This window comes from Carcharodon carcharias, chromosome 37 (assembly GCF_017639515.1).
Source record: "Carcharodon carcharias isolate sCarCar2 chromosome 37, sCarCar2.pri, whole genome shotgun sequence".
Taxonomy (NCBI): Eukaryota; Metazoa; Chordata; class Chondrichthyes; order Lamniformes; family Lamnidae; genus Carcharodon; species Carcharodon carcharias.
The window spans coordinates 4,241,950-4,268,517 of NC_054503.1; the positions used below are offsets into that span (position 1 = coordinate 4,241,950).

The 26,568-nt window shown below is 55.2% G+C and overlaps 1 protein-coding gene across 1 annotated transcript; it reads right to left on the reverse strand.

Annotated features, from left to right (window-relative positions):
• Positions 1-5,644: 5,644 nt before the first annotated feature.
• Positions 5,645-26,123, reverse strand: LOC121272952 (adenylosuccinate synthetase isozyme 2-like). The gene is made up of 13 exons (XM_041179852.1): positions 25,863-26,123; positions 24,554-24,656; positions 22,734-22,802; positions 20,468-20,518; positions 16,784-16,850; positions 16,522-16,629; positions 15,575-15,656; positions 14,936-15,062; positions 13,066-13,220; positions 12,777-12,901; positions 11,213-11,310; positions 8,608-8,757; positions 5,645-7,229 (listed from the first exon to the last, which is right to left on the reverse strand). The coding sequence occupies exons 1-13, from the start codon at positions 26,121-26,123 to the stop codon at positions 7,177-7,179; spliced, it is 1,449 nt and encodes a 482-aa protein (XP_041035786.1). The 3' UTR covers positions 5,645-7,176.
• Positions 26,124-26,568: the final 445 nt, after the last annotated feature.

A 26,568-nucleotide genomic window follows, 5' to 3' on the forward strand; every position in this document is an offset into this window, starting at 1 on the left:
GAGTAAAGCTCCCTCTACACTGTCCCCATCAAACACTCCCAGGACAGGTACAGCACGGGGTTAGATACAGAGTAAAGATCCCTCTACACCGTCCCCATCAAACACTCCCAGGACAGGTACAGCACGGGGTTAAATACAGAGTAAAGTTCCCTCTACACTGTCCCCATCAAACACTCCCAGGACAGGTACAGCACGGGGTTAGATACAGAGTAAAGCTCCCTCTACAACCGTCCCCATCAAACACTCCCAGGACAGGTACAGCACGGGGTTAGATAGAGTAAAGCTCCCTCTACACTGTCCCCATCAAACACTCCCAGGACAGGTACAGCACGGGGTTAGATACAGAGTAAAGCTCCCTCTACACTGTCCCCATCAAACACTCCCAGGGCAGGTACAGCACGGGGTTAGATACAGAGTAAAGAACCCTCTACACCATCCCCATCAAACACTCCCAGGACAGGTACAGCACGGGCTTAGATACAGAGTAAATCTCCCTCTACACTGTCCCCATCAAACACTCCCAGGGCAGGTACAGCATGGGATTAGATACAGAGTAAAGCTCCCTCTACACTGTCCCCATCAAACACTCCCAGGACAGGTACAGCAGGGGGTTAGATACAGAGTAAAACTCCCTCTGCACTGTCCCCATCAAACACTCCCAGGACAGGTACAGCACGGGGTTAGATACAGAGTAAAGCTTCCTCTACACTGTCCCCATCAAACACTCCCAGGACAGGTACAGCATGGGGTTAGATACAGAGTAAAGCTCCCTCTACACCGTCCCCATCAAACACTCCCAGGACAGGTACAGCACGGGGTTAGATACAGAGTAAAGCTCCCTCTACACTGTCCCCATCAAACACTCCCAGGACAGGTACAGCTCTGGGTTAGATACAGAATAAAGCTCCCACTACACTGTTCTTATCAAACACTCCCAGGACAGGCACAGCACGGGGTCACATACAGAGTAAAGTTCCCTCTATATTTTCCCATTAAACACTGCCAAAACTACTCAAATTCCCTCTGGTTGTGGGGCAAATAAACCTGGCAACATCTTCCAAACAAAAAGGCGTTTTAAAGTCCAATCAAGGACAGGATCAGGTTCAATGTGATGCCCCACACAGTTGAATGGCTGTGAATGAAACTCAAGTTTTCTGAGCTTACATATGCAGATTGTTCACTGGGGCAGGGTATCGGGGGGATACCAACATTCATTCAACACCTAACAAGGGTCATGGGGTGCAGAAGGCAAAACCGACGCTAATCTCTGCTTGATTTAGCTCACTGTCTCCTCCTACTGCCAGTGCCTTGCTGCACTGCCAACCTTCACTTTGGGGGAGGGGAAAGGAAGGTGAAGCCTTGATCTTACTCCATCTCCATCCACCACCCCCTCGCCACTAAATTGATTAAAAAGCAGACACAACAAAACTCACTCCCACACGTACCGCGTTACCTCTGGCATCAGGCCCAAGGCTGCCCGCTTACAGCATGAGCAAGTGACCTCTTGGGGGCCGAGCTGCACAGACACAACCTTGGCAGCTGCCTTGCCTTTCTGCTTTCGACATCCAGGTGTCCTGTACGGTGGCTGCAGCTCTTTTCCCATCCGGTGACACAGTCTTCCCTCCAGTGCAAACAGATAACTTACGACACACTCAGTTGGCACTTATTCTGTAGCACAGCACAAAACCACACCAGGTGCTTCGGACAAAGGACTGGGTTTAAACGGTCAGTTTTAGGGAGCGTCTTAAAGGAGAGGGGACCGGTGGGAGGGGGGGGGATTGCGGGTGATGGCAGAGAGGTTTAGGGAGGGAATTCCAGATCTTGGGGCCCCCAAGGCAGCTGAAGACACAACCACCAAGGGTGGAGCGGTAATTATCAGGGATGTGGAGGAGGTCATTTGGAGGGGAACAGAGATCTGAGTGAGTGATTGGTGCTGGAGGAGTTTAAAAGTAGGGTGGTATTGCTGCAGCGGTAGAGGGCCTTAGGTAGACTGCATCTGGTGTACTGTGCACAGATTTGATCCCCTTAAGAGGGAGGAATATGATTGCATTAGAAGCAGTTCGGAGAAGATTCACACGACTGATTGCTGGGATGAAGGGATTATCTTATGAGGAAAGGTTGGGCCTATACCCATTGGACTTTAGAAGAATGAGAGGTGATCCTATTGATACACAAGATCCTGTGAGGGGGGTGGGGTCTCGATAGGGTGGATGCTGAGAGGATGTTCCCCCTCGTGAGGGAATCTAGAACGAGGGAGCACACAGTTTCAGAATAAGGGGTCTCCCATTTAAGACAGATGAGGAGAATTTTTTTCTCTCAGACGGTTGTTAGTCTGTGGAATTCTCTTCCCCAGAGAGCGGTGAAGGCTGGGTCACTGAATTAATTCAAGGCTGAGTTAGATGGATTTTGGATTGACAAGGGAGTCGAGGGTTGGAGGGCAGGCAGGAAAGCGGAGTTGAGACCCCAATCAGGTCAGCCATGATCTTATTGAATGGCGGAGCAGTCTCGAGGGATCGAATGGCCTACTCCTGCTCCTAAGCCTTGTCTTGTTTTTTTGTTGTGGGAGCTGCACCCATCCAGGCAAGTGGGGAGTATTCCATCACACTCCTGACTTGGGCTTTGTAGATGGTGGACAGGCTTTGGGGAGTCAGGGGGTGAGTTACTCACTGCAAGATTCCCAGCCTCTGACCTGCTCTGCCATGGCAATGAGGGGGGGTGGGGGTGGGGTTGATTTCCCTGTGGTGGTCCCCATCTTGCCCTTTGCATTAAACAGGGAGAGCGGGCAGTCCTCCCCGGTGTCACGAGCCAACGTTCCCCACTTAACCAACAGCAGCAAGAGTGGGTCACGGGTCCCACTTGCGGCTTGTGAGATCGCACTGTGCGCAAATCTGCCGACTCCATTCACACCTGCAATGACAACAGCGAGTGACCCATTGTCTGGGAAAACGCTTTGGTGGGTATGGATTTCCAGTGAGGGGCAGAAGGATCCTCTTTCCCCCTCTCCCCGTGGCCTTTAGTGGGTGATTGGAGGCAGGGTGGGCACTTGAACCCGGCCTTGCTGTGCAGCTCCGGGTGAACTCCAAGGGGCATCTGCTCATCATCATCATTCCCCCTATGTAGTCATCAGCGACTTCCCGCTGGGCAAAGGCCACCGTTGGTACAGGGCCCGTGACTGCCCGGTGAACCTCTATATTCCCAGCCCCAGTCACATCCTTAGCCAAAACATCTCAGGGTCAAAAGGCAGGCGCTGATGGAAGTCCAGGCTGGAGCAGCTCGTGTATTGACATAAAGTGTAACGTTGAACTTGTGAAGTGCAGAGTGTGACATTTGACACGTAATCGGGTAAGTGTCGTTGTGCCTCAATGTTAATTCGCCGTGAATGCACTAGAACAGTTTGCGTCCTTCAGTTGTTCAGACAACTCCTTAGATCAACCAGCACACTTGGCGGGGGCAGTAACAAAGGCTCAACTCGCTCGGAGGAGCACTGATGCCCCTCAAGGCCCGTCAGCCCACATTTCGGTGCAGTTCCCCTCTCCGGCTGCTCCCTAGCTGGGACACGTGGCCACTTTCGGGGTGTGTGGTCAGACCTTGGTCAACCACCCACTTGCCTGGCCACTCCCCCTCCACCCTGGGCTCCTGAGAACAGACCCCACCCCGATTTTAATCCGGGCCCACGAGGCACCAGTGGAGTGGCAACCCCTAGTTTCTTCGTTTTAATCGTGATCCGCATCCGGGGAGTTTCCTCTTTTCCCACCCCTCCTGGGGGCTGGTGTGTTTAATCCAAACTAAAAAAAGTAAAAAAAATAAACCCCCACTGTTTGCGCTGGTTGGAGATTCGACCCAATGTCGGGGTACGAGGAAAGAGCAGGGGCACCAACACCTTCCAAAACTCTCGACAAAAAGCCTCAAATCAAAATGGAGAGTGCAATCTGTTCTAATACCCCTCCCCCCGCCGACCCCCACCCAACATCTTCCTCCATGGATATTAATCCCTTGATTCACGGAGACTCCAGGACACTCTGAGCAATCCTGTGCTGCCACGATCCTTTCAACAGTGCAGACAGGTGGGGGAAGCAGCAGGACAGGCTGGCAGACAAAAATGGTCATCCTGGCTTAAGAACATCGGCGGGTCCTCTACTTGTAGCTGGTCAGCCTCCCCCCGCCACCCCCAACTCTGACACGGGGAGATTCACAGGGAAACACTCCACCATCAACAGTCACGTCAATCGGGCCTCTTTCCTACCACCCCCCCACCCACCCAACCCCTTCCCCCGTTCTTCCCATCAGCATTTCCCATTCAATTTTCCTATGTCAACCGTCACGGTGCAGCCGCAGGCTCTGGCCACTAGATGGCACCAGGGGAACGAGCGGCGGGAGCCACTTACCAACTCGACCTGAAAGTGCTGGATTGAAGAGACTGGCCCCAGGGCGAAAACGCCAAGAGCTGTGAGACTTTGAGGGTTCAATTGCTTTTCCAGTCCGATTAATAAAAAAGCCTCAGAAGGATTTGAAAGGGAAGCATCATTTATTTTATTACATCTCAAGTGCATAGATTAAATTAGAGGAGAGTTATAAACAGACAGTCGTACAACGCAAACCCAGCCTCGGACATCTCACTCACCCGGGGCACCGAAACATTAATCAAACATCAGAATTAGTCTTAATTCTCGTGGCTAAGTACAGAACCTGACAATGTGAGAGACAATTTCGGAGTGTGTTCTGCCTCTAGCACAAAGCCACCCCGCCTCGATTTTCAGTTCACTCAGTTTGGCTATTACAGGCCCCTGGGCCTTAAGCTCTGGGATTCCCTCCCCAGACCTCTCAGCCTCTCTCCCCCTCCTCCTGGCAGACAACTCCTTAAACTCTCTGACCGAGCTTTCACTCATCTGGCCCCTCGGTGTCAAATTCTGACTGATATGGCTCCTGGGAAGTCCCACCCACCCTCCCAAACCTTTGGGGTGCTTACCTATGGGAGAGGCGCTACATGAATGCAAGCTGTTCACACTTGAGGAGCCTGACCTGCACGGGATCAGTCAGCGTGGTCTGCACCCCCCCCCCCCCCCCCCCCCCCCCAAACCATCAACTCCAGCTGCCTGCCCGAGTAGAGGGTAGAGAGCTGGAGGAAGAACAGAAAGTGTCAGAGAGACTGGGCAAGCCTGGCAGTATCTGTGCAGAGAGGGAAACAAAAGGCTAACATTTCGACTCCTCTCGGAACGGAGTAGGTTTTAGATTCCCAAAGAAGAGTCAGACTGGGCTGGAAGCGTTAGCTGATTCTCTCTCCACAGGCGTTGCCAGACCCGCTGGAGTTGCCACAGCACTTGGTTTTCATTTCAGATTTCCAGCATCTGCAGTATTTTGCTTTTATGATACGGAGGGAGGGAGAGGAGGGATGGAGTGAGGGGAGGGATGGAGGGATGGGAAGGAGGGAGGGAGGGGGAGGAGGGAGGAAGGCATCATCTTCCCAGTACTTAACCCTGTGCAGCTGTCTGATCGAACAGTGCTTCCAAACAGTTTTGGTTGAAGGAGCCCTTTCCAAATAGATTAGTGATCAAGGACACCCCCCACCATCTAAATGACAATAATGCACATTATCCGATGGTGGCTGATGGAGAGAGTGTCCTAATAAGGCAGCAAATATTTCCTATTATGCCACCCTCAGTGCATATCCATGTGCACTGCTCTCACAGAGGAGATATCTAAACCACCCTGCGCAAAGTCTCCCCCTTACACTGCTCTCACAGAGGAGATATCTAAACCACCCTGCGCAAAGTCTCCCCCTTACACTGCTCTCACAGAGGAGATATCTAAACCACCCTGCGCAAAGTCTCCCCCTTACACTGCTCTCTCAGAGGAGATATCTAAACCACCCTGCACATACAGAGTCTCCCCCTCATACTGCTCTCCCAGAGGAGATATCTAAACCACCCTGCACATACAGAGTCTCCCCCTCACACTGCTCTCCCAGAGGAGATATCTAAACCACCCTGCACATACAGAGTCTCCCCCTCACACTGCTCTCCCAGAGGAGATATCTAAACCACCCTGCACAAACAGAGTCTCCCCCTCACACTGCTCTCCCAGAGGAGATATCTAAACCACCCTGCACAAACAGAGTCTCCCCCTGGTGCCTGGATTGGATTGCAAACAGAGAGGGTGGGTGGGGTGGATGGCATCCGGAGAGAGCGTCGAGGACCCCTGCCCCTAGGATCTGGAGCAATGTACATGAGACACACAGATACAGACAGAGACGCAGACACAGACAGCACTGCACTAGTATCGCTCCTCTCCTCAGCTGTGTTCTGAGAGTTGTTGGGTGGGGAAGAGAGTTCAATTGACGCGGGAACCAAGGCCCGAACATTAACCACCTGCGTTGGGTGAAGCCAGGCAGTCAAGAGTTGCCAGGCTAGTCGGCCACCGTGGCCTTCGTAGCCCCGGCCTAATCCTGTCCTTTACCCGACATCAGGAGCGGGAAGCCGGGTCATGATCTTGTTTCCCCGTCCCCCTGCCCCCCCACCACCCTGGCTGATGGTGGTACTGAGGACAATGGGAAGTCGACTAACCGCACCTGAGACCTGGGGAGTAAGCGCGTGCGTGTCTCTGTACACGTTCCCTCCCTGAGCTAGCGGGGCACCGGCCCGGGGGGGGGTTGGGGGGGAGAGAGGCAGGGGGTTAATTCCAGCTGTTTCTCCTACCAAACCAGGTTAATGTCGGCATCAAAGCCACCCGCGTGTCGCTCAGCAGCTGACTGGACGGAGTAGATCTGCCAATACTTTATCTGCTCTTGTACGAGTGTCTGGACTATGAAATCTAAAGACATTCCCAAAATGTTCGCTGTGACAATTTAAAAAAAATATAAAGAATAAAAATATGCGTACAGGGGTCTCTCTCACTCTCTCACCTTCGTGAAATGCAGGATCGTTTTTGGCAGACAACTTCACCATATATATCTTCCCGAGTAACACTGAGATGTAGCGTGGCCGGAGAGAGCCTACACCGACTCCAGATCACAGCTCGAGGCAGGACCAACGGGAGCAGCTTTCAACCGTTCTCTGCAGAGAAATGGAGACCTGCTCTCCTCGAAGTGGGGGTGTCAGTCAGGGAGGAGGTGCCGAGGTCGGGGGGGAAGTCACATCTCCTTCTCTCTCTCTCTCTCTCCCTCTGCGATTCCAACGGCCCTCAGAACAGCTGGATCATGCACTCCCGAGACTGGCCGATCCCGATCCATTTAACTGCACGGGGAGATACGAAGGCGGGGGAGGGGGGACACAGGGTGAGGCGGGGAGAGCACATACAAACATTCCAATCCCAGGCCAGCACGGGCCGGGTGCTGGACCGAGCCCGAATCCGATTGAAATCCCCAGGCACGCGCCCCCACTACCCCAATAACCTACCTCCAACTAACTCCTTCAATCATCTTGAACACATAAAATACGGACCAGCCTCTATACTCAAAGGCATAGTGGTAACGTCACTGGACGAGCGATCCAGAGGCCCGGGTTACTGCTCTGGGGACACAGGTTCAAATCCCACCGTGGCCACTAGTGGAATTTAAATCCAATTAATAAATCTGAAGTTGAAAGGCTAGCCTCTGTAATGGCGACCGTGAAACAATCATCGCTTGTTGTAAAAACCCCATCCGGTTCGCTAACGTCCCCTTTAGGGAAGGAAATTTGCCGTCCTTAACCGGTCTGGGCCTACACGTGACTCCAGACCCCACAGCAAATGTGGTTGACTCTTAACTGCCCTCTGAAATGACCGAGCGAGACACTCAGTTTAAGGGCAGTTAGAGATGGGCAATAAATACCGGGCCTTTGCCAGCGATGCCCATGTCCCATGAAAGAACAAAGGGGAAACAAGCTCAGTCTATAATCACCGAAAAGGCAGGAACAGCAAGACCTCTCCCACACACCCACACACACACCCCGGCACCCCCAAGCCAACTGTTCTGCCTCCTTTCCTCATTGGAAGCAGTTCAGAGTAGGTTTTCTAGACTAATACTTGGGTTGGATTTCCTCTCATGAGGAAAGGCTGGACAGGCTAGGCCTGGATCCACTGGAGTTCAGAAGAGTAAGTGGCGAGCAAGACCCTGAGGGGTCTTGACAGGGTGGATATGGAGAGGGCGCTTCCTCTTGGGGGGAGAATCTAGAAGTGGTGGTGGGGGGGGGGGCGGTCACTGGTTAAAAATTAGGGGTCCCCCATTTAGGACGGAGATGAGGAGAAATGTTTTTCTCTCAGAGGGTGGTGCCACTTTGGAACTCTGTGGATGAGGGTATTTGAATATTTTTAAGGCAGAGGTGGGTAGATTCTTGATTAACAAGGGTTGGGGGGGGTGTGAAAGGTTATCGGGGGGGGTTGGCGGGAATGTGGGGTCGAGGATATAATCGGATCGGCCACCATCTTATTGAATGGTGGAACAGGATCGAGGGGCCGAATGGCCTTACTCCTGCTCCTAATTCCTAGTTCATATGAACGTACAACCTCCCCCCCCCACCCCCCTCATTGGGAACAGTCTGCAGGTGCTCGCTGGTCTGGGGTGGATGGAGGGGGAGGGGGGAGGAATCAATAGCATCCCCATTACCAGCGCACCGCCTCCCCGCCCTGACTCACTTGGCACTCCGACGTTGTCCTCGATGAATCGCACATATTTCCTGGCGTTGTCAGGCAGCTCGCACAGGGTCCGGACACCCTCTGTGCTCCTGCTCCACCCCGGGAGCGTCACATACTCAACCTGGACTTTGTGCAGCACCTCCTGGTTGGCTGGCAGGGGGGGGCGGGTGGGGGGGGGGGAAACAAAGCAGCAGGTCAATGAAGCACAGCTAACAGCGCAGGCAGGGGAAACACACACACCCCCCACCCCCCCAAACTCACTCACAACCCCCTCCCCCCAAACACACAGAACACCCTCCACCCACACACTCTCACACACCCTCCCCCACACCACCCCCCCCCCACACACTCACACCCCTCCCCCACACTCACACCTCCCCCCCACACTCTCACACCTCCCCCCCCACACTCTCACACCTCCCCCCCACACACTCTCACACCTCCCCCCCCACACTCTCACACCTCCCCCCCCACACTCTCACACCTCCCCCCCACACTCTCACACCTCCCCCCCCACACTCTCACACCTCCCCCCCACACTCTCACACCTCCCCCCCCACACACTCACACCTCCCCCCCCACACTCTCACACCTCCCCCCCACACTCTCACACCTCCCCCCCCACACTCACACCTCCCCCCCCACACTCTCACACCTCCCCCCCCACACTCTCACACCTCCCCCCCCACACTCACACCTCCCCCCCCACACTCTCACACCTCCCCCCCCACACTCACACCTCCCCCCCCACACTCTCACACCTCCCCCCCCACACTCTCACACCTCCCCCCCCACACTCACACCTCCCCCCCCACACTCACACCTCCCCCCCCACACTCACACCTCCCCCCCCACACTCTCACACCTCCCCCCCCACACTCACACCTCCCCCCCCACACTCTCACACCTCCCCCCCCACACTCACACCCCTCCCCCACACTCTCACACCCCCTCCCCCCACACTCTCACACCCCCTCCCCCCACACTCTCACACCCCCTCCCCCTCACACTCTCACACCCCCTCCCCCTCACACTCTCACACCCCCTCCCCCCACACTCTCACACCCCCTCCCCCTCACACTCTCACACCCCCTCCCCCTCACACTCTCACACCCCCTCCCCCCACACTCTCACACCTCCCCCACACTCTCACACCTCCCCCCCCACACTCACACCCCTCCCCCACACTCTCACACCTCCCCCCCACACTCTCACACCTCCCCCCCCACACTCTCACACCTCCCCCCCCACACTCTCACACCTCCCCCCCACACTCTCACACCTCCCCCCCCACACTCACACCTCCCCCCCACACTCACACCTCCCCCCCCACACTCACACCTCCCCCCCCACACTCACACCTCCCCCCCCACACTCTCACACCTCCCCCCCCACACTCACACCTCCCCCCCCACACTCACACCTCCCCCCCCACACTCTCACACCTCCCCCCCCCACACTCACACCTCCCCCCCCACACTCTCACACCTCCCCCCCCACACTCACACCCCTCCCCCACACTCTCACACCTCCCCCCCCACACTCTCACACCTCCCCCCCCCACACTCTCACACCTCCCCCCCCACACTCTCACACCTCCCCCCACACTCACACCCCACCCTCTCACACCCCTCCCCCACACAATCTCACATCTCCCCCCCCACACTCTCACACCCCCTCCCCCCCACACTCTCACACCTACCCCCCCCCCACACTCTCACACCCCCTTCCCCCCACACTCTCACACCTACCCCCCCACACTCACACAACCCCCCACTCACACATACCCCAACTCTCACATCCACACACACCCCCACAGCACCCTCCCCCACACTCTCACATCTCCCCCCACACTCTCACACCCCCTCCCCCCACACTCTCACACCCCCTCCCCCCACACTCTCACACCCCCTCCCCCCACTCTCACACCCCCTCCCCCCCACACTCTCACACCTACCCCCCCCACACTCTCACACCTCCCCCCACACACTCACACCCCTCCCCCCACACTCTCACACCCCCTCCCCCCACACTCTCACACCCCCTCCCCCCACACTCTCACACCCCCTCCCCCCACTCTCACACTTCCCCCGCAACTCTCACACCTACCTCCCCACACTCTCACACCTCCCCCTCACACTCTCACACCCCCTCCCCCCACACTCTCACACCCCCTCCCCCTCACACTCTCACACCCCCTCCCCCTCACACTCTCACATCCCCTGCCCCCACACTCTCACATCCCCTGCCCCCACACTCTCACACCACCTCCCCCACACTCTCACACCACCTCCCCCACACTCTCACACCCCCTTCCCCACACTCTCACACCTACCCCCCCACACACACCCCCCATGACTCAGACACCCTCACCCCCCTCCACACACACAAACACCCCCCATCACTCAGACACCCCCACACCCACCACACACAAACACCCCCCCCACGACCCCATCATTCAGACACCCCACCCCCTCCCACTTGCAACCCCACCAGCTGCCTCCTCAGGTAGCCCTGCGCCCCCTTGTGCACAGCCGTCATGCAGCCCCCTCGCCCCCTTGTACATCCACCTCGCCGTCTCACACCCACTGTCCCCCTTACCTACCTGGAAAGTAAGGGATAGTTTTCCCCTCCAGTCTGTATCCGATTCCAATCTTTATCTCTTCAAGTGTGTCCAGAATATCCAGTTTAGTGAGAGCCAGTCTGAAGTGGAGATTGATAAACACATTTGAAAGCTCAGCAATGGAACAAGGCTCAATCACACTTACCTCAGCAAACTGTATTTTTAGAGCATCCCTAACATAAGATCCCAAATCACTTCACACGAGTGTTGAGCTATATTAAACACCAAGCCACTGAAGCTAATATTAGGGACAGGCGACAAAAAGCTGGGTCAAAGAGGTCGGTTTTAAAAAATGTCTTAAAGGAGGAGTGAGGGTCGGAGAGGTTTAGGGAGGGATTTCCAGAGCTCAGGGCCCCTCCCCCACCAGGCAGCTGAAGGCACGGATGCCAATGGTGGAGAGATGGGAAATCAGGGGATGTGCAAGAGGCCGGAATTGGAGGAGCGCAGAGATCTCGGCGGGTTGTAGGGGCTGGAGGAGGTTACAGAGATAGGGAGGGCTGTAGGGGCTGGAGTAGGTTACAGAGATAGGGAGGGGTGTAGGGGCTGGAGGAGGTTACAGAGATAGGGAGGGTTGTAGGGGCTGGAGGAGGTTACAGAGATAGGGAGGGGGTGTAGGGGCTGGAGGAGGTTACAGAGATAGGGAGGGTTGTAGGAAGTTACAGAGATAGGGAGAGTTATAGGGGCTGGAGTAGGTTACAGAGATAGGGAGGGGGTGTAGGGGCTGGAGGAGGTTACAGAGATAGGGAGGGTTGTAGGGGCTGGAGGAGGTTACAGAGATAGGGAAGATTGAAGGGGTTGGAGGAGGTTACAGAGTTAGGGAGGGTTGTAGGGGCTGGAGGAGGTTACAGAGATAGGGAGGGTTGTAGGGGCTGGAGGAGGTTACAGAGATAGGGAGTGTTGTAGGGGCTGGAGGAGGTTACAGAGATAGGGAGGGTTGTATGGGCTGGAGGAGGTTACAGAGATAGGGAAGGTTGTAGGGGCTGGAGAAGGTTACAGAGATAGGGAGGGTTGTAGGGGCTGGAGGAGGTTACAGAGATAGGGAGGGTTGTAGGGGCTGGAGGAGGTTACAGAGATAGGGAGGGTTGTAGGGGCTGGAGGAGGTTACAGAGATAGGGAGTGTTGTAGGGGCTGGAGGAGGTTACAGAGATAGGGAGGGGGTGTTGGGGCTGGAGGAGGTTAGAGAGATAGGGAGGTTTGTAGGGGCTGGAGGTTACAGAGATAGGAAGGTGTGTAGGGACTGGAGGAGGTTACAGAGATAGGGAGGGGTGTAGGGGCTGGAGGAGGTTACAGAGATAGGGAGGGGTATAGGGGCTGGAGGAGGTTACAGAGATAGGTGGAGGAGGTTACAGAGATCGGGAGGGGTGTAGGGGCTGGAGGAAGATACAGAGATAGGGAGGATACAGTTTAAGGAGGGGCCATGGGAGGGACGGAGATGGGGAGGAGAAAGCCGACAGTCGGTCCGGGGAAACGAGAGAAGAGAGCTGAACACAATGCATCGCTCAGCGAATGCAACAAGCAGCGGCCCTCCGTTCCTCCGAGTACTCACGCTGTGAATCCATTTATCATGTGAGCGTATTTCACCAGCACCAGGTCCAGCCAACCACAGCGTCTCCTCCGGCCCGTGGTGACTCCAAACTCCCGTCCCCGTCTCTGCAGCAGGTCACCCAGCTCCTGGGAAATCAAGAGGCAGCACAGTGAAGGTGGTGGGTTGGGTGAGGCGGAGGGGAAAGACAGGCGATCCCACATCCCGCCTCTACGCAACGAGGCACGAGGAAACCCGCAACTGAGCTCGGAGGAGGCAAGTGCTCTCCCTTTTCCGGGGGAGGGATACTCACGTTACACTGCTCTGTGGGGAAGGCACCCACTCCCACCCTGGTAGTATAGGCTTTCACCACACCGTATACCTCGCCAATGTTGTGAGGGGGAATCCCCAGTCCTGTGCACACCCCCCCGACTGTGCAGTTCGAGGAGGTCACAAAAGGATAGGTACCTGGAATAGAACATTGACAGGGTGATAAAAACCTGAGCGCAAGCTGAGATGGCTGACTCCCCCCCACACATCCCCACCTTTGCCGCCTCTCCAGCGTCACACCTTAATTTTCGGCCGCGGCTCTTCATGTGCGCGCCCACTCCCGGAGGTTCTGGTTTCGAGCACCAGGACCACCCCCCCCCCCCCCCCCGAGTGCCTTACGCAGTCCCGACACTGGCACCTCGGTGCCGACGTCACCTCTGCCCGTCAGTGGGAACGGGTCGACCGATGCTTCAGGTCAGAGCCCTCAGCGCCGGAGGCGTGAGCGGAGGGGAAACGCAAACCCCCCCACCCCCCCCGATCCGCTCGCAGGCCCTCGCGCACAGACCCCCGCCGCGAGGGGAGTCCGGGTTTCGCCGCCGCTTCGGTCCGCGTCCTCCCGATGGGCCGAACGGCCTCGGCGCCTCGCCAGGCGATTCCGCGGAAGGGATTATTTCGTCCCTCCGGCACTTTGCCCGAGATCACGAGAGCCGGCGGGCTATTCGACTGAGAGGGGCGTCGCAGCCCGGGGTCGATTGTGCCCCCCGGCCGGCTCCCTCCACCCAACCCCTGCCCTCGCTTGGAGGCACTGAGGCAGATGCCAGGCAAGCTGCAGTTAGCTCTCTCTCTCTCTGTCCACTTGGCTCGCGAGTGCAGTACACCCTGTACACACACTGGACATGGGGACTCAGAGTCTGGCCCGCAGCACGGAGAGTCTCCCCGTCTCACTGGTCAGGGTAAACGGGGTGGCCTACAGTGACTGGGCCCAGCAGCTGCCCATGTGGCAGCTGAGTCTTCCCATTACAGAGCAGTGGAAAGCCTTACATTTCTATAGCGCCTTTCCTGCCCTCAGGATGTCCCCGCTCACGTTGCAGCCAACGAAGAACGTCTTTTATGGACGTGCAGGAACCGTCGCAGTGTCGGAAATGCAGCTCAATTTGCGCACAGCAAGCTCCCACAAACTGCACTGTGAGAATGACCCAGATCATCTGCTTCTGTGATGTTTGCTGAAGGGGTAAATATTGACCCCCGGACACCAGGGAGAACTCCTCCCCCTCCCTTTCCAACAGTGGCTGCTGGGTCACTGCCCTGGGGCCAGGACAGGGGTGGGGGTCTCTGCCCCGGGGACAGGGCGGGGGTCTCTGCCCCGGGGACAGGGCGGGGGTCTCTGCCCCGGGGACAGGGCGGGGGGGTGGGTCTCTGCCCCGGGGACAGGGCGGGGGAGGGGGTCTCTGCCCCGGGGACAGGGCGGGGGAGGGGGTCTCTGCCCCGGGGACAGGGCGGGGGGAGGGGGTCTCTGCCCCGGGGACAGGGCGGGGGAGGGGGTCTCTGCCCCGGGGACAGGGCGGGGGAGGGGGTCTCTGCCCCGGGGACAGGGCGGGGGAGGGGGTCTCTGCCCCGGGGACAGGGCGGGGGAGGGGGTCTCTGCCCCGGGGACAGGGCGGGGGAGGGGGTCTCTGCCCCGGGGACAGGGCGGGGGAGGGGGTCTCTGCCCCCGGGACATGGTGGGGGAGGGGGTCTCTGCCCAGTGGTCTGGGCAGGGGGGGTTTGTTTCCTCTTCACGGAACAGGGACGGTTAAGCGCGCGGTAACTCCCACACGTGAAACATGGTGCAGCCACACTGGTGGGGGGGGGGGTGAAGGGGGGGGGGGGGGGGGGGGGGGGGGGGGATTCCCGTTAATGCAGCCGGCACTTACCGAAATCGATGTCCAGGAGCGTGGCGTTAGCCCCCTCCACCAGGATCTTCTTGGGAGGCCCATGGAGGGTTTTGTACATGAAATAAACACCATCCTTCACCAGGGGCCGGACCCTCTCCGCGTATCCCTGCGGGGGGGAGATAAATAAACAACCTCTGCTGAACGCTGCTGCTCGAGACCCTCAGCCCCACCCTCCAGCCACAGGCGCTGTCCATTAGGTGGGGGGGCGGGGAGAGAAGAGTTACCGGTTTCCCCTCCCCTAGGAGGGACACTCATTCCCCGTCCAAAGCCTGAGGCTCCGGTTTCCAGGTTAAATAAACGCCCCCCCCTCCCCCATTCCCCCCCCCACCCCCCCCCACCACCGCCGAATAATCTCGACTTTCTGTGCTCGAGGGAACGCCGGCCGGGATCCTGCTCCCGGTTTCACCGGAGCGGCTGAAACTTCCCGGAGGGAAGTGGCGAGGCAGGAGGAGTCCCGGGAGGACCCAGGCCGGCCTGGGGGTGGGGTCCGTACCCGAGCCAGGAAGGGCCGGCTGGGCAGCACGCGAAGGAATGCAGAGACTCTTGTCCGTACAGGGAGGGGCGAGGAGCGGCTCTCGGGAGTCAGGGTACGACCTCCACCAACCCCCCCACTCTTACCTTCAGCTTTTCCAACTCGCCTTCGACATCCACGCTCAATGTAGGGTACATGGCTTTATACTGACTGGCAAGCACCCGAAAGCTGGGGGGGGGGGGGCGGTGGGGGGGGGGGGGGGGGGGGGGGAGGGAGAGAGAGAGAGAGAGAGAGAGAGAGAGAGAGAGAGAGAGAGAGAAATTCATTCCATTTTTAAAAAATTCATCCCAATTTTTCCCCAACAACTTGCATTTATGTAGCACATTTCACGGAGTCCTGAGATGCTTCACCGGAGCGCGATGGAAGGTAAGGCCGATGCCCGGTCGTGGAAAGAGCGAACCCACCTCCTTCCAGACATCACAGGGCAACTCGCGGAGCGCGGGTTACTGCCCCGGCTGGGGGAGGGGTGACTCGGGGCAGAGGAGGTGGCAGGCGTTCTGCACGCGGTTTGTTCGACGAGGGAGGAGCGGAGGACCCCGGGGTGGGGTGGGGCGGACTCTCCGCAGTGGGAGCTTTAACCTACCGCTCGAGGGGCTGGAGGTGTGGGGGGGGGGGCGGGAGCCTCAGTTTAACCGTGCCTTAGGACGATCAAGTGTCCCCCCAGTCCTGAGCTGGAGTGGCAGCCTCTCGATTAGAAGTTGTCTGGGTGCACACTCTTGAGAGGGGAGACCCGCCAACCCGGCTGAGTCTGGAACAAGGAACAGGTCACGATTGGCGCAAAAACGGCTTTTGGATCTGGGTCGGTGCCAACCGGGTGCAAACTTGCTGAGATTTGCTTGTTTTTGGCGGGGTGGGGGGGGGGGACGGTGGTGGATGGGTAGTAATTATCCGGGTGACGATTCTCCGGCTGTCTCTGACTGGGGGGGTGGGTTTTGAGGGATCTTTTCCAGTCCCTTTACGGTGGCCCCTTTCCATCACACACACACACACACCCCCCCCCCCCCCCCCCCCACCACCCCGCCCTCTCGCTCACCGCTTTGAGAACTCCTCGAAGTCCGACAGCAGGTCACAGATCCGGAGGCCGGTGCGAGAGGCTTTCGACGCGTACACAGGCCCAATGCCCTTCTTCGTGGTTCCCAGGCTGACAGGAAAGGAACAAGGAGGGGCAACAGAAAGGGGAGAGAGAGGGTTAGAGCAGGACAGGTCACCTCTAAAGCCCAGCAGCCCCGAGAGGTAAACGTGCCCACCCCCACCCCGGTTAAAGGGGCCGTGGCTCTAGGCGTCTGCGCACTCACTTTTTGCCGGCCTGCTCCTGACGTTGCTGCTCCTGCACACCATCCACTGCCTGGTGGAAATCAAACACTGGAAACAAGAGGAGAACGGTCAAGAACACTCATTACCGAGATTTCCCGGCACCGGCACAGGCCACTCGGCCCATCTGCTCCACACGAGCCATCCCCCCCCCACCAACCCCCCCATCACCCTATCCTTCTATCCCTTTCTCTCTCATGTGTTTACCCTGCTCCCTCCCCCCCCTTAACTGTATCTGCACTATTCACCTCGACCACTCGCCGTGGTATCGAGTTCCACATTCTCCCCGCTCTCTACGCTGTGCGGTAACAAGTCATTTCAAACTCCTGCTCCGGGTCCACCTACCGCAGGACGATCCAAGATGCCTGCAACCCCAGGCCTGGGGTTAGGGTGGGAGGGGCTGCCTGCTATAAATATATTAGGGAGGTTATCGCTGCTTCAGTCAGCGACCACAAACCCTGCAGCCTTGTAATGACTGATACCCCATTACAGCTGCAACAACACAAACCATTTCCTCACAGCGGCTGCCTTGAGGAAACGAGACGGGAGAAAGTGGGGTAGCAGTGGGGAGACCTGCAGGTGCACACCCTCTCACCCACGCACGCACTCTCCCTCTCTCCCACTCACTCTTCCTCCCTCTCTCTTGCTCGTGTGGCCGCGCTCTCACCCTCCATCTCTCACTCATGCGCCCGCGCACTCACCCTCTCTCTCTCGCACGCGCTCACTCATCCTCCCCCTCTCTCGCTCGTGCGGCCGCGCACTCACCCTCCCTCTCTCTCACTCATGCACGCGTTCACCCTCCCTCTCTCTCTCGTGCGAGCGCACACTCACGCTCCCCCTCGCGCGCACTCACCCTCCCCGTTTCTCACGCGCACACACACACCCTCCCTCTCTCGCACATACGCGCGCGCACACACACACACTCTCTCGCTCTTTCACACATCGCTCTCCCCCTCTCGCACACACACACTCTATCTCCCTCACACATGCACAGACACAGACAGACAGATGCGCCTTCATAGCTGCACATAGCATGATAAAAAGGCATCTAGCCTATAACAGGCACCTCCTGCCATCTTCACACTTCACTGAAAGTTTAACAGCAGCCAATCAGATTTGAAGAGTGGGAATTGTACAAATCAAAAGCTAGAAGTGTAACCGAGGAAGACATGTGGCCCTCACCTGTTCACCTGATCCCCACTGTTACAGGAGAGCTCATCTCTGACACACCATGAGCAACAGCACGGGTGGACTGCTTGTCTGCATTGCTCACTACAGAGTTGGATGACAGGCTGCTTTATAATATGAGGAATTATCACAGGAACATACAAATTAGGAGCATAGGAGCAGGAGTAGGCCATTCAGCCCCTTATACTGCTCCATCATTCAATCAGATCATGGCTGATCTGATTGTGACCTCAACTCCACTTTCCTGCCTGTCACCCACCCCCCATAACCCTTGACTCCCTTGTCGATCAAAAATCTGTCTAACTCAGCCTTGAATTTTTCAATGACCCAGTATCCACTGCTCTCTGGGGAAGAGAATTCCACAGACTAATGACCCTCTGAGGGAAGAAATTCCTCCTCATCTGTCTTAAATGGGAGACATTATTCTGTCTTATTCTGAAACTGCACCCCCTAGTTCTAGATTCCCCCACAAGGGGGAACATCCTCTCAGATTCCCCTCAAGATCTTGTATGTTTCAATAAGATCATCTCTCATTCTTCTAAACTGTTATGGCACAGCAGATGGTAAATGCTGAGCTGCTCAAATCCCAAAGGGAAACCTGAAACAGTTGCCACAACTGTTTTGAAATTTGTATTTTATTTTGAGATGCGAGCCTTGAATTCAGTAGCAATGAGCCCACCAAGATTTAAGGTTTTTTCTTTACAAAACTAAATTAAACGTTTATTAACAAAAGAAAAGATTTTAAGCACATACGTAGGTCTATGAAATACTACCATAATAACTCCTAAATCTCCAAATTAATCTAACTCCCACTAACACCTCCGTTAAGGCAAGAGTAAAACAAAACAGATTTCACCAGACCCAGGCAAAGCGCACAATACCCTGAACAGAGATATTCAGTGAGTTTTCCTAGCTTCTGTTTCTGTAGACAGTGACTTGATGCATAAAGGCTGGAGGCTTTTCACACTTATGTTACATCTTAGAATGGCTTCCCCCTTACACATAACCTCATCTCCTTTATACATGTTTCTCCTGTTTTCATGTTAATTCCATTGTTCCAATGTGTCTTTGCAACTTTACTTTCTCCATAATATAAATCTTTCATAGTACTCATATTATCATTAACCTTTGGGAAAAATAAACACACCTGTTTGACTTAGCTTCATATGGCTTCATCATCTCTTTGAAATTCAAACTACTCTGGTTTATCTAAATATACAAATGTCCCTCAGACTTCACATTCTAAAACTTCAGCCATGTTTACATATTTAGCCTTTCAAACCTAGCTTCCCTTTTGATCACTCAACACATGCACACACTAATCCAAACCCCACTAAACCTACCTTTACAATAAATCACAATAATATTGTGAAAATTATTACATTTTCATGACAAAACTCTGACAGGTATAAACTCAACCTGCCCAACCTTTCCTCATAAGACAAGCCCCTTCATCCCAGGAATCAGCCAAACGAACCTTCTCTGAACTGCTTCCAGTGCATGTATATCCCTCCTCAAGTAAGGACTACAAAAGTGCACACTGTACTCCAGGTGCAGTCTCACCAGTGCCCTGTACAATTGTAGCAAAACTTCCCTACTTTTATACTCAAACCCCCTTGGAATAAAAGCCAACATTCCATTTGCCTTCCCAATCACTTGCTGCATCTGCATACCAACTTTTTTTTGTGATCCACGTACAAGGACACCCAGATCCTTCTCGATTGCAGCGTGCCACAGTCTCTCTCCATTTAAACAATACTTTGCTTTGCTGTTCTTCTTAAAGTGGACAACTGTCGAAGCTTCTCGTCTCGCACTCGTCGGGACAGATGCAAGAATGCCAAATTTCAAAAGGAGCAACAATTTATACCGCACGAGAAAATAGAGCGTGAATTGTTGTTCCCCTTCGGAAATTTGGGCCAGGATATTACAGCCCCACCACAGCGTGTGTACCTCCGCCCCCACCACCAACTCCCACCACTCCCCCCCTCCCCGCCCAGCGGATGCGGCGAGATTTAAATCTCCATTCAGTTCAGCGGGACCGTACTATCCCGCCGGGCAGGAGCGGTGGTAAAATCCTGGCCTTGGTATTCTTGCCAATCTGTCCTGATGAGTGCAAGACGAAAAGCTTCAGCGCCAATTTCTTCGGCAATATGCAAGTTCTGCACCACCAAGCGATTATAAATGGGCTGCCTCACAATTATATTCCATCCTGCCAAATCGACCAGACATTACGTCAAACATGTATCGCATGGAGGAAGTGGGCGGCATGCGTGTGTACGGACAAAGACACAAACTCTTGAGACACGCTGCTACACAGGTACGGAAGACGCAGACAAATTCAGGAGAACGGGAATATTTCTTTCTGTCCAAGAGCTCCACACGCTCACTCGGCTTTTGGAGAGCCGCCCACCTGCAGTAAGCAAATCCCTCATAAGGGGCCTCCTGCGCTCCAGGTCCCAAACGCCACGAAGCCAACTCACCTATGTGGGCTCTGTCCGAGATCACTGTCCTCGACTCCCATCCTTCCAAACCTGGTTGGGGAGGGGGGGGGGGGGAATACATAAAAAGTGCTTAACAAACAGCTTTACCAAAACAGGAACCATTGTCATAAACCACAGCCCAGTGCTCGAAAGCACCATTTTTTTGCATGCCAACCCACACCCCTCCCCGCCCACATTGTAAGTGAATTCTTATTTATTTATTTTGTTCATGGGATGTGGGCATCGCTGGCTAGGCCAGCATTTATTGCCCATCCCTAATTGCCCCTGTACAGAGGGCATTTTTAAGAGTCAACCACATTTGCTGTGGGTCTGGAGTCACATGTAGGCCGGACCGGCTAAGGACGGTAGATTTCTGTCCCTAAAGGACATTTGTGGCAATACTCGTGGGATAATCAAGAGAGAGAGGGTGAGAAATTAGAGAGAATGAACAGGAGGGGAGAGCGCACACGCAAGCGAATCAGCGCAGAGAGGGGAGGAGAAACAAGACAGACACGGAGGAACTCACGTCCATCTACAAATACCGGCATCTTTAAAATGGGGGCCACAGAAACGTCGATGACGGTCACATAACCACTATGTTGTCATAAGAACCCATCTGGTTCACTGATGTCCCCTTTAGGGAAGGAAATCTGCCGTCCTTACCCGGTCTGGGCCTACATGTGACTCCAGACCCCGCAGCTGTCCCTCAACTGTCCCCTGAAATGGCCCGGCAAGTCATTCCGTTGTGTTAAACCGCTCCGTGCGGGGCAGGGGGAACACCGTGGGTGTACCTACACCACATGCCCTGCAGCGGTTTCTCAAGGGCGATTAGGGATGGGCAACAAATGCTGGGCCTTGGCAACGATGCCCACATCCCAAGAACGAATGAAAAGGAGGCATATACGTGGGCACATTCTAGCGCATACAAAGAGCAGGCGAAGCAAGGTTTCTGCAGACAGGATCATGCAGGCAGCTGGCCGCCTCCAATCTCTCCCCATGCAAGAACTACAACGTCTGGCCATTGCTGCTGACAATCCGACAGGGGAGAGCGCTGGAGTGTCTCACCGTGCGATCCGGTGAGGAACAGGGTCGCACAGGAATGTCCGAACCATCCCAGGTTTGGTTCAGAGATATTCAGCCAGTAAGGTCCACTTTTGAAGGGAGTAGAGGGGGAAATGAACACACATGCATATTCATTTACATTTGTATAGCACCCTTTACCATCGCAAAATGTCCCCAAGGCACTTCACAGGAGAGTTATCAAACAAACATTTGACACCGAGCCACGAAAGGGAGATATTAGGGCAAGTGAGCAAAAGCTTGGTCAAAGAGGTCAATTAGAGGAGGAGAGAGGTTTAGGGAGGGAATTCCAGAGCTTAGGGGCCCTGGCAGCTGAAGGCACGGCCGCCAGTGGTGGAGCGATGGGAATTGAGGGGATGCTCAAGAGGCTGGAATTAGAGGAATTCAGAGATCCCAGAGGGTTGCAGGGGCTGGAGGAGGTTACAGAGATAGGGCGGGGTGTAGGGGCTGGAGGAGGTTACAGAGATAGGGAGGTTTGTAGGGGCTGCGGGAAGATTACAGAGATAGGGAGGGTTGTAGGGGCTGGAGGAGGTTACAGAGATAGGGAGCGTTGCAGGGGCTGGAGGAGGTTACAGAGATAGGGAGGGGTGTAGGGGCTGGAGGAGATTACAGAGATAGGGAGGGTTGTAGGGGCTGGAGGGGGTTACAGAGATAGGGAGCATTGTAGGGGCTGGAGGAGGTTACAGAGATAGGGAGCGTTGTAGGGGCTACGGGAAGGTTACAGAGATAGGGAGGGTTGTAGGGGCTGGAGGAGGTTACAGAGATAGGGAGGGTTGTAGGGGCTGGAGGAGGTTACAGAGATAGGGAGGGGTGTAGGGGCTGGAGGAGGTTACAGAGATAGGGAGGGGTGTAGGGGCTGGAGGAGGTTACAGAGATAGGGAGGGTTATAGGGGCTGGAGGAGGTTACAGAGATAGGGAGGGTTGTAGGGGCTGGAGGTTACAGAGATAGGGAGCGTTGTAGGGGCTGGAGGAGGTTACAGAGATAGGGATGGTGAGGCCACAGAAGGACTTGAAAACAAGGATGAGAATTTGAAAACTCGACACGCACAAACACAGGGGTAGGCGCGGATAGAGGTGCAGACAGACACGCGTGCAGCGGTGAAACGTGATTACAAGCTGCTTGCCATCTCCAGCCTTGGCACAAATGTGTCCTGTCCAGGCAGGTTAAAGGTTAGCAGACTCTCACCTTTGCCCCTCCGGAGGTTTTTCTCTGCTTCCTCGAAGAGTCCGGGGAAGTGAATAACTACCCCATTGCCTGGGGAGATAAGAGCATCAGTCAACAGCCACCCCACAATACCACGAAGCCAATTCAAACCTCGTTCGCCTTTCCTGATCTATCGCCTCGCGTGCAGGCTCACACTGACTCACACTGGAGGGCTGTGCAATGGCTGCCTGAATGACCTTGGGCTTTCAACTCCAAACACCATCGCATCCCAGCCCCCATCTCATCCTCCCTGACTGCCACGTGACCAGCCTTACTATCACGAGCCGCCAGCGCTGCAGAACTGTCAGCATGTCATCACTCCCATCCCCACCTGAGCCCTCCATCCAGGAGTTACTGCTTCATGCGCCTGTTAAAACTAAAATCTGCGCAAGCAGTGGTCTTGGCCTGTGGAACAGACACAGACTCTCCAGGGAGACAGTGGACCCCGCGAATAAATTCAAACCCCAGGTTCAGACACATTTCTCTCAGAAAGCAGCGGTTTGCAATGCATCAACATGGGTAGCTTGAAGGAAAAAGGCAACGTTGGATTACGGGGTGATGTCAGGAAGCACTTCTTCACGCAAAGGGGAGTAGGTCTACCCCCGCCCCCACCCCCAGGTTCGTCGGTTTTTGTTCGGCAAAGGTGTTAAGGATTATGGATTAAGGCAGGTTAGTGGAGTCTGGATACAGATCAGCCATTGTTTAACATGGCAGAGCAGACTCGATGGGCCGAATGGCCTATTTCTGCTCCTATGTCTTATAGGATACAGATCAGCCGTGGTTTAACTGAATGTCGGGAGCTGGCTGGAAAGGCCCACGGCTCTCGAAGCTCCCGACCCACTGGGGGCTTTTCTCCCCTCATGTCTGTTGTAAACCAATCGCCGGGTCTCTCAGAACTGTTACAGCGGTCCATCGTGTCTGCACCGGTTCTCTGAATGAGCCATTCACCCAGCGCCAGTCTCCTGCCTTCTCCCTGTAACCCTGCACACACTGTTTATTTTCCAATAATCATCCAAGTCCCTTTTGAAAGCCTCGGTTGAACCTGCCTCCGCCACACTCCGCATTCCAGACCCGAGCCACTCGCTGCGGGGAGAGGTTTCTCCTCCTGTCGCTTTTGCTTCTTTTACCAATTACCTTAAATCTGTGCCCTCTCGTTCTTGATCCTTCCGCCAATGGGAACAGTTTCCCCCTCCTATCGACTCTGTCCAGATCCCTCACAGTTTTGAACATCTCTTATCAAATCCCCTCTCAGCCTTCTCTTCTCCAAGGAAAACAGTCCCAACGTCTCCAATCTTTCCTCATAACTGAAGTTCCTCATCCCTGGAACCATTCCCCTGAATCGTTTCTGCACTCTCTCCAGTGTCTTCACATCCTTCTTAAAGTGCGGCGCCCAGAACTGGACACAATATTCCAGCTGAGGCTGAACTAGTGTCCTATTCAAGTTCAACATAACCTCCTTGCTCTTATATTCTATGCCCGTGTTAATAAAGTCCAGGATACTGTATGCTTTATTACCTGCTCCCTCCAGCTGTCCTGCCACCTTTAATGACTTATACGCATACACACCCTGGTCCCTCTGCTCCTGCACCCTCTTTATAGTTGTACCCTTTATTTTATACTGTCTGCCCATGTTCTTTCTTTCAAAATGAATCACCAGCTGAACAAGGAGATTCATTGCCATTGTTAGTGAGCAACTCACTATAATACAGAAGGGTAAGAAGGCACACCTTAAACATCTACACTCTCACAATTCCTGGGGGCTGTTATGTAAAATAGTGTTTGGCACAGCAAAGGGCACTCACCGATGAAGGATGTGGCATTCTTGTTGATGACACCACTGGGCAAGAGGTGGAAGTCATACTCGACAGAGTCGACCACAACCGTGTGTCCGGCATTGTTCCCACCCTGACAGGGGATGGAATAGAAACAAGAACTGTTAAGCATGCGGGCAGGTTTTGCCACATCCCTTGGGAGTGGTGGCTCGCTCACTCACTCCTTAACCCAAGGAAGGATCCCTGCGCTTCACAGGAATGAGTGTCAAGAACAGGGGTTGCTCCATCTTCCCAATCCCTCCCATCATGTTTCTCTAGGGTGTACTGTTTTCCACACTGAAGGGCGGTCCACAAATGGACGCTGTTGCTCTTTTTGTCAGGTGATAAGAGGGCAGTTACAGATGCAATGGACGTGTAGCGTTTGCCCAACTGGAAACACACATCGATGTGACTCACTCCAGCGCTTCATCCGCACAGTCCGACAACCACCGCCGCCCTGGGCCAGGGGAAAGTCGGCTGTCGGGGACGCTGCCTCTCGTCGGGCCAGCGCTTTGCACCGGGTACTGTCCAGGCTCCTGGACACTTTCCAGCAGGCACACCCATTACCAGTGGCAAAGCAGCAGAAAATGCTGAAAAAACTCAGCAGGTCTGACAGAGACAGAATTACTGTTTCGAGTCCGTATGACCCTTCGCCAGAGCTCTGGAGAAGGGTCAGTCAGATTCGAAACATTAACTCTGTTCCGTTCTCCACAGACGCTGCCAGACCTGCTGAGTTTTTCCTGCATTTTCTGTTTATATTTCAGATTTCCAGTATCCGCACTATTTTGCTTTTATCTTAGCACTGACAGAACGGGTGGAGCTGCGCCAGTGGCAATTCAACTGCGGGTGGCATTGCATCCCAATTTCCCTCCTGCCCAATAGGTACTGACGCCAGCGACAGACAGTGTTGCACCAGGGATGAACCCAGGGTATCACATCCACCCTCTCCTCTCCCTCCTCCCCCACCAACCCCCCCCAAAAAAAAAAACTGGCCCTCAGGCCCAAACAAGGCTGGATAAGGCAATGCTCCATCATCCAGAATGGAGGCAGCTGTTTTGCATAGATTATGCAAGGGAGGGTCGACGTCACATGGAACGTGCGCATATATTATGCAAAGTACGACTTGACGTCACAATGGCCCGTTCGCATATATTATACGAAGGTGCGGCTAAGGTCACCGCGCCTTCCCGCCTATATTATGTTAACGAGGGGTTGCGTCCGTCGCGACTTGACTTCCCATTGGATCGCGTAAATTATGTTAATGGCTGGCATATATTACTGTTAATAAGCGTTCCCTCACCTGGCAGCGGCAAACTAGGTCGGCGTCCTGCGCCAGCAGATCCACCACCTTCCCCTTGCCCTCGTCCCCCCACTGGGCGCCCAGCACCACCGTCACCCGGTTACCGAGCGACCGGGGGCCCGAGCCGCGACCACCTCCCACTCCTCCCCCCACCCCGTCCCGCTCGGCCGCCCTCAGCCGCTTGGGGCTCGGAGGAGCCACCACCGGGTTGCCGTCGCTCTCTTCCCCCTGGTGATCCGCGCCGTTTCGCACGAGCGCCATCTGCCCCAATGCGCCTGCGCCGTACTATCCCTCCTCCTCCTCCTCCTCCCCGCCCCCCCAACTCACCGGAACCGGAAACCTCCCACCGCCGTCTCCCCTGGCAACCGGGGATAATTTTTTTAAAATATATATATTAAAAGTCGCTCAATGATAACCTTGTTTGAAAAACCTGCCATTAGCTCTCTAACCCTTCAACAGCCCTAAATTATATTTTGAATGGATCGTTTATTTTCTTCACTGCGCCGGGAACGGAGCTGTCAATCAACTGACGTCATTCGCCCCCCACGCACACGCTTCAGGGAGCGTCTCCAAATTACCCGCCTTCTCCCAAAAGTGGAAAATTTTGACCCACTCGTTATTTGGCGGGGAGGGGGAGAGAGCGTTGCCCTGTCCACTCAGTGCTCACATGGAAGTTCCTATAGTGCTGGGAAACTCTCCCGTCCTT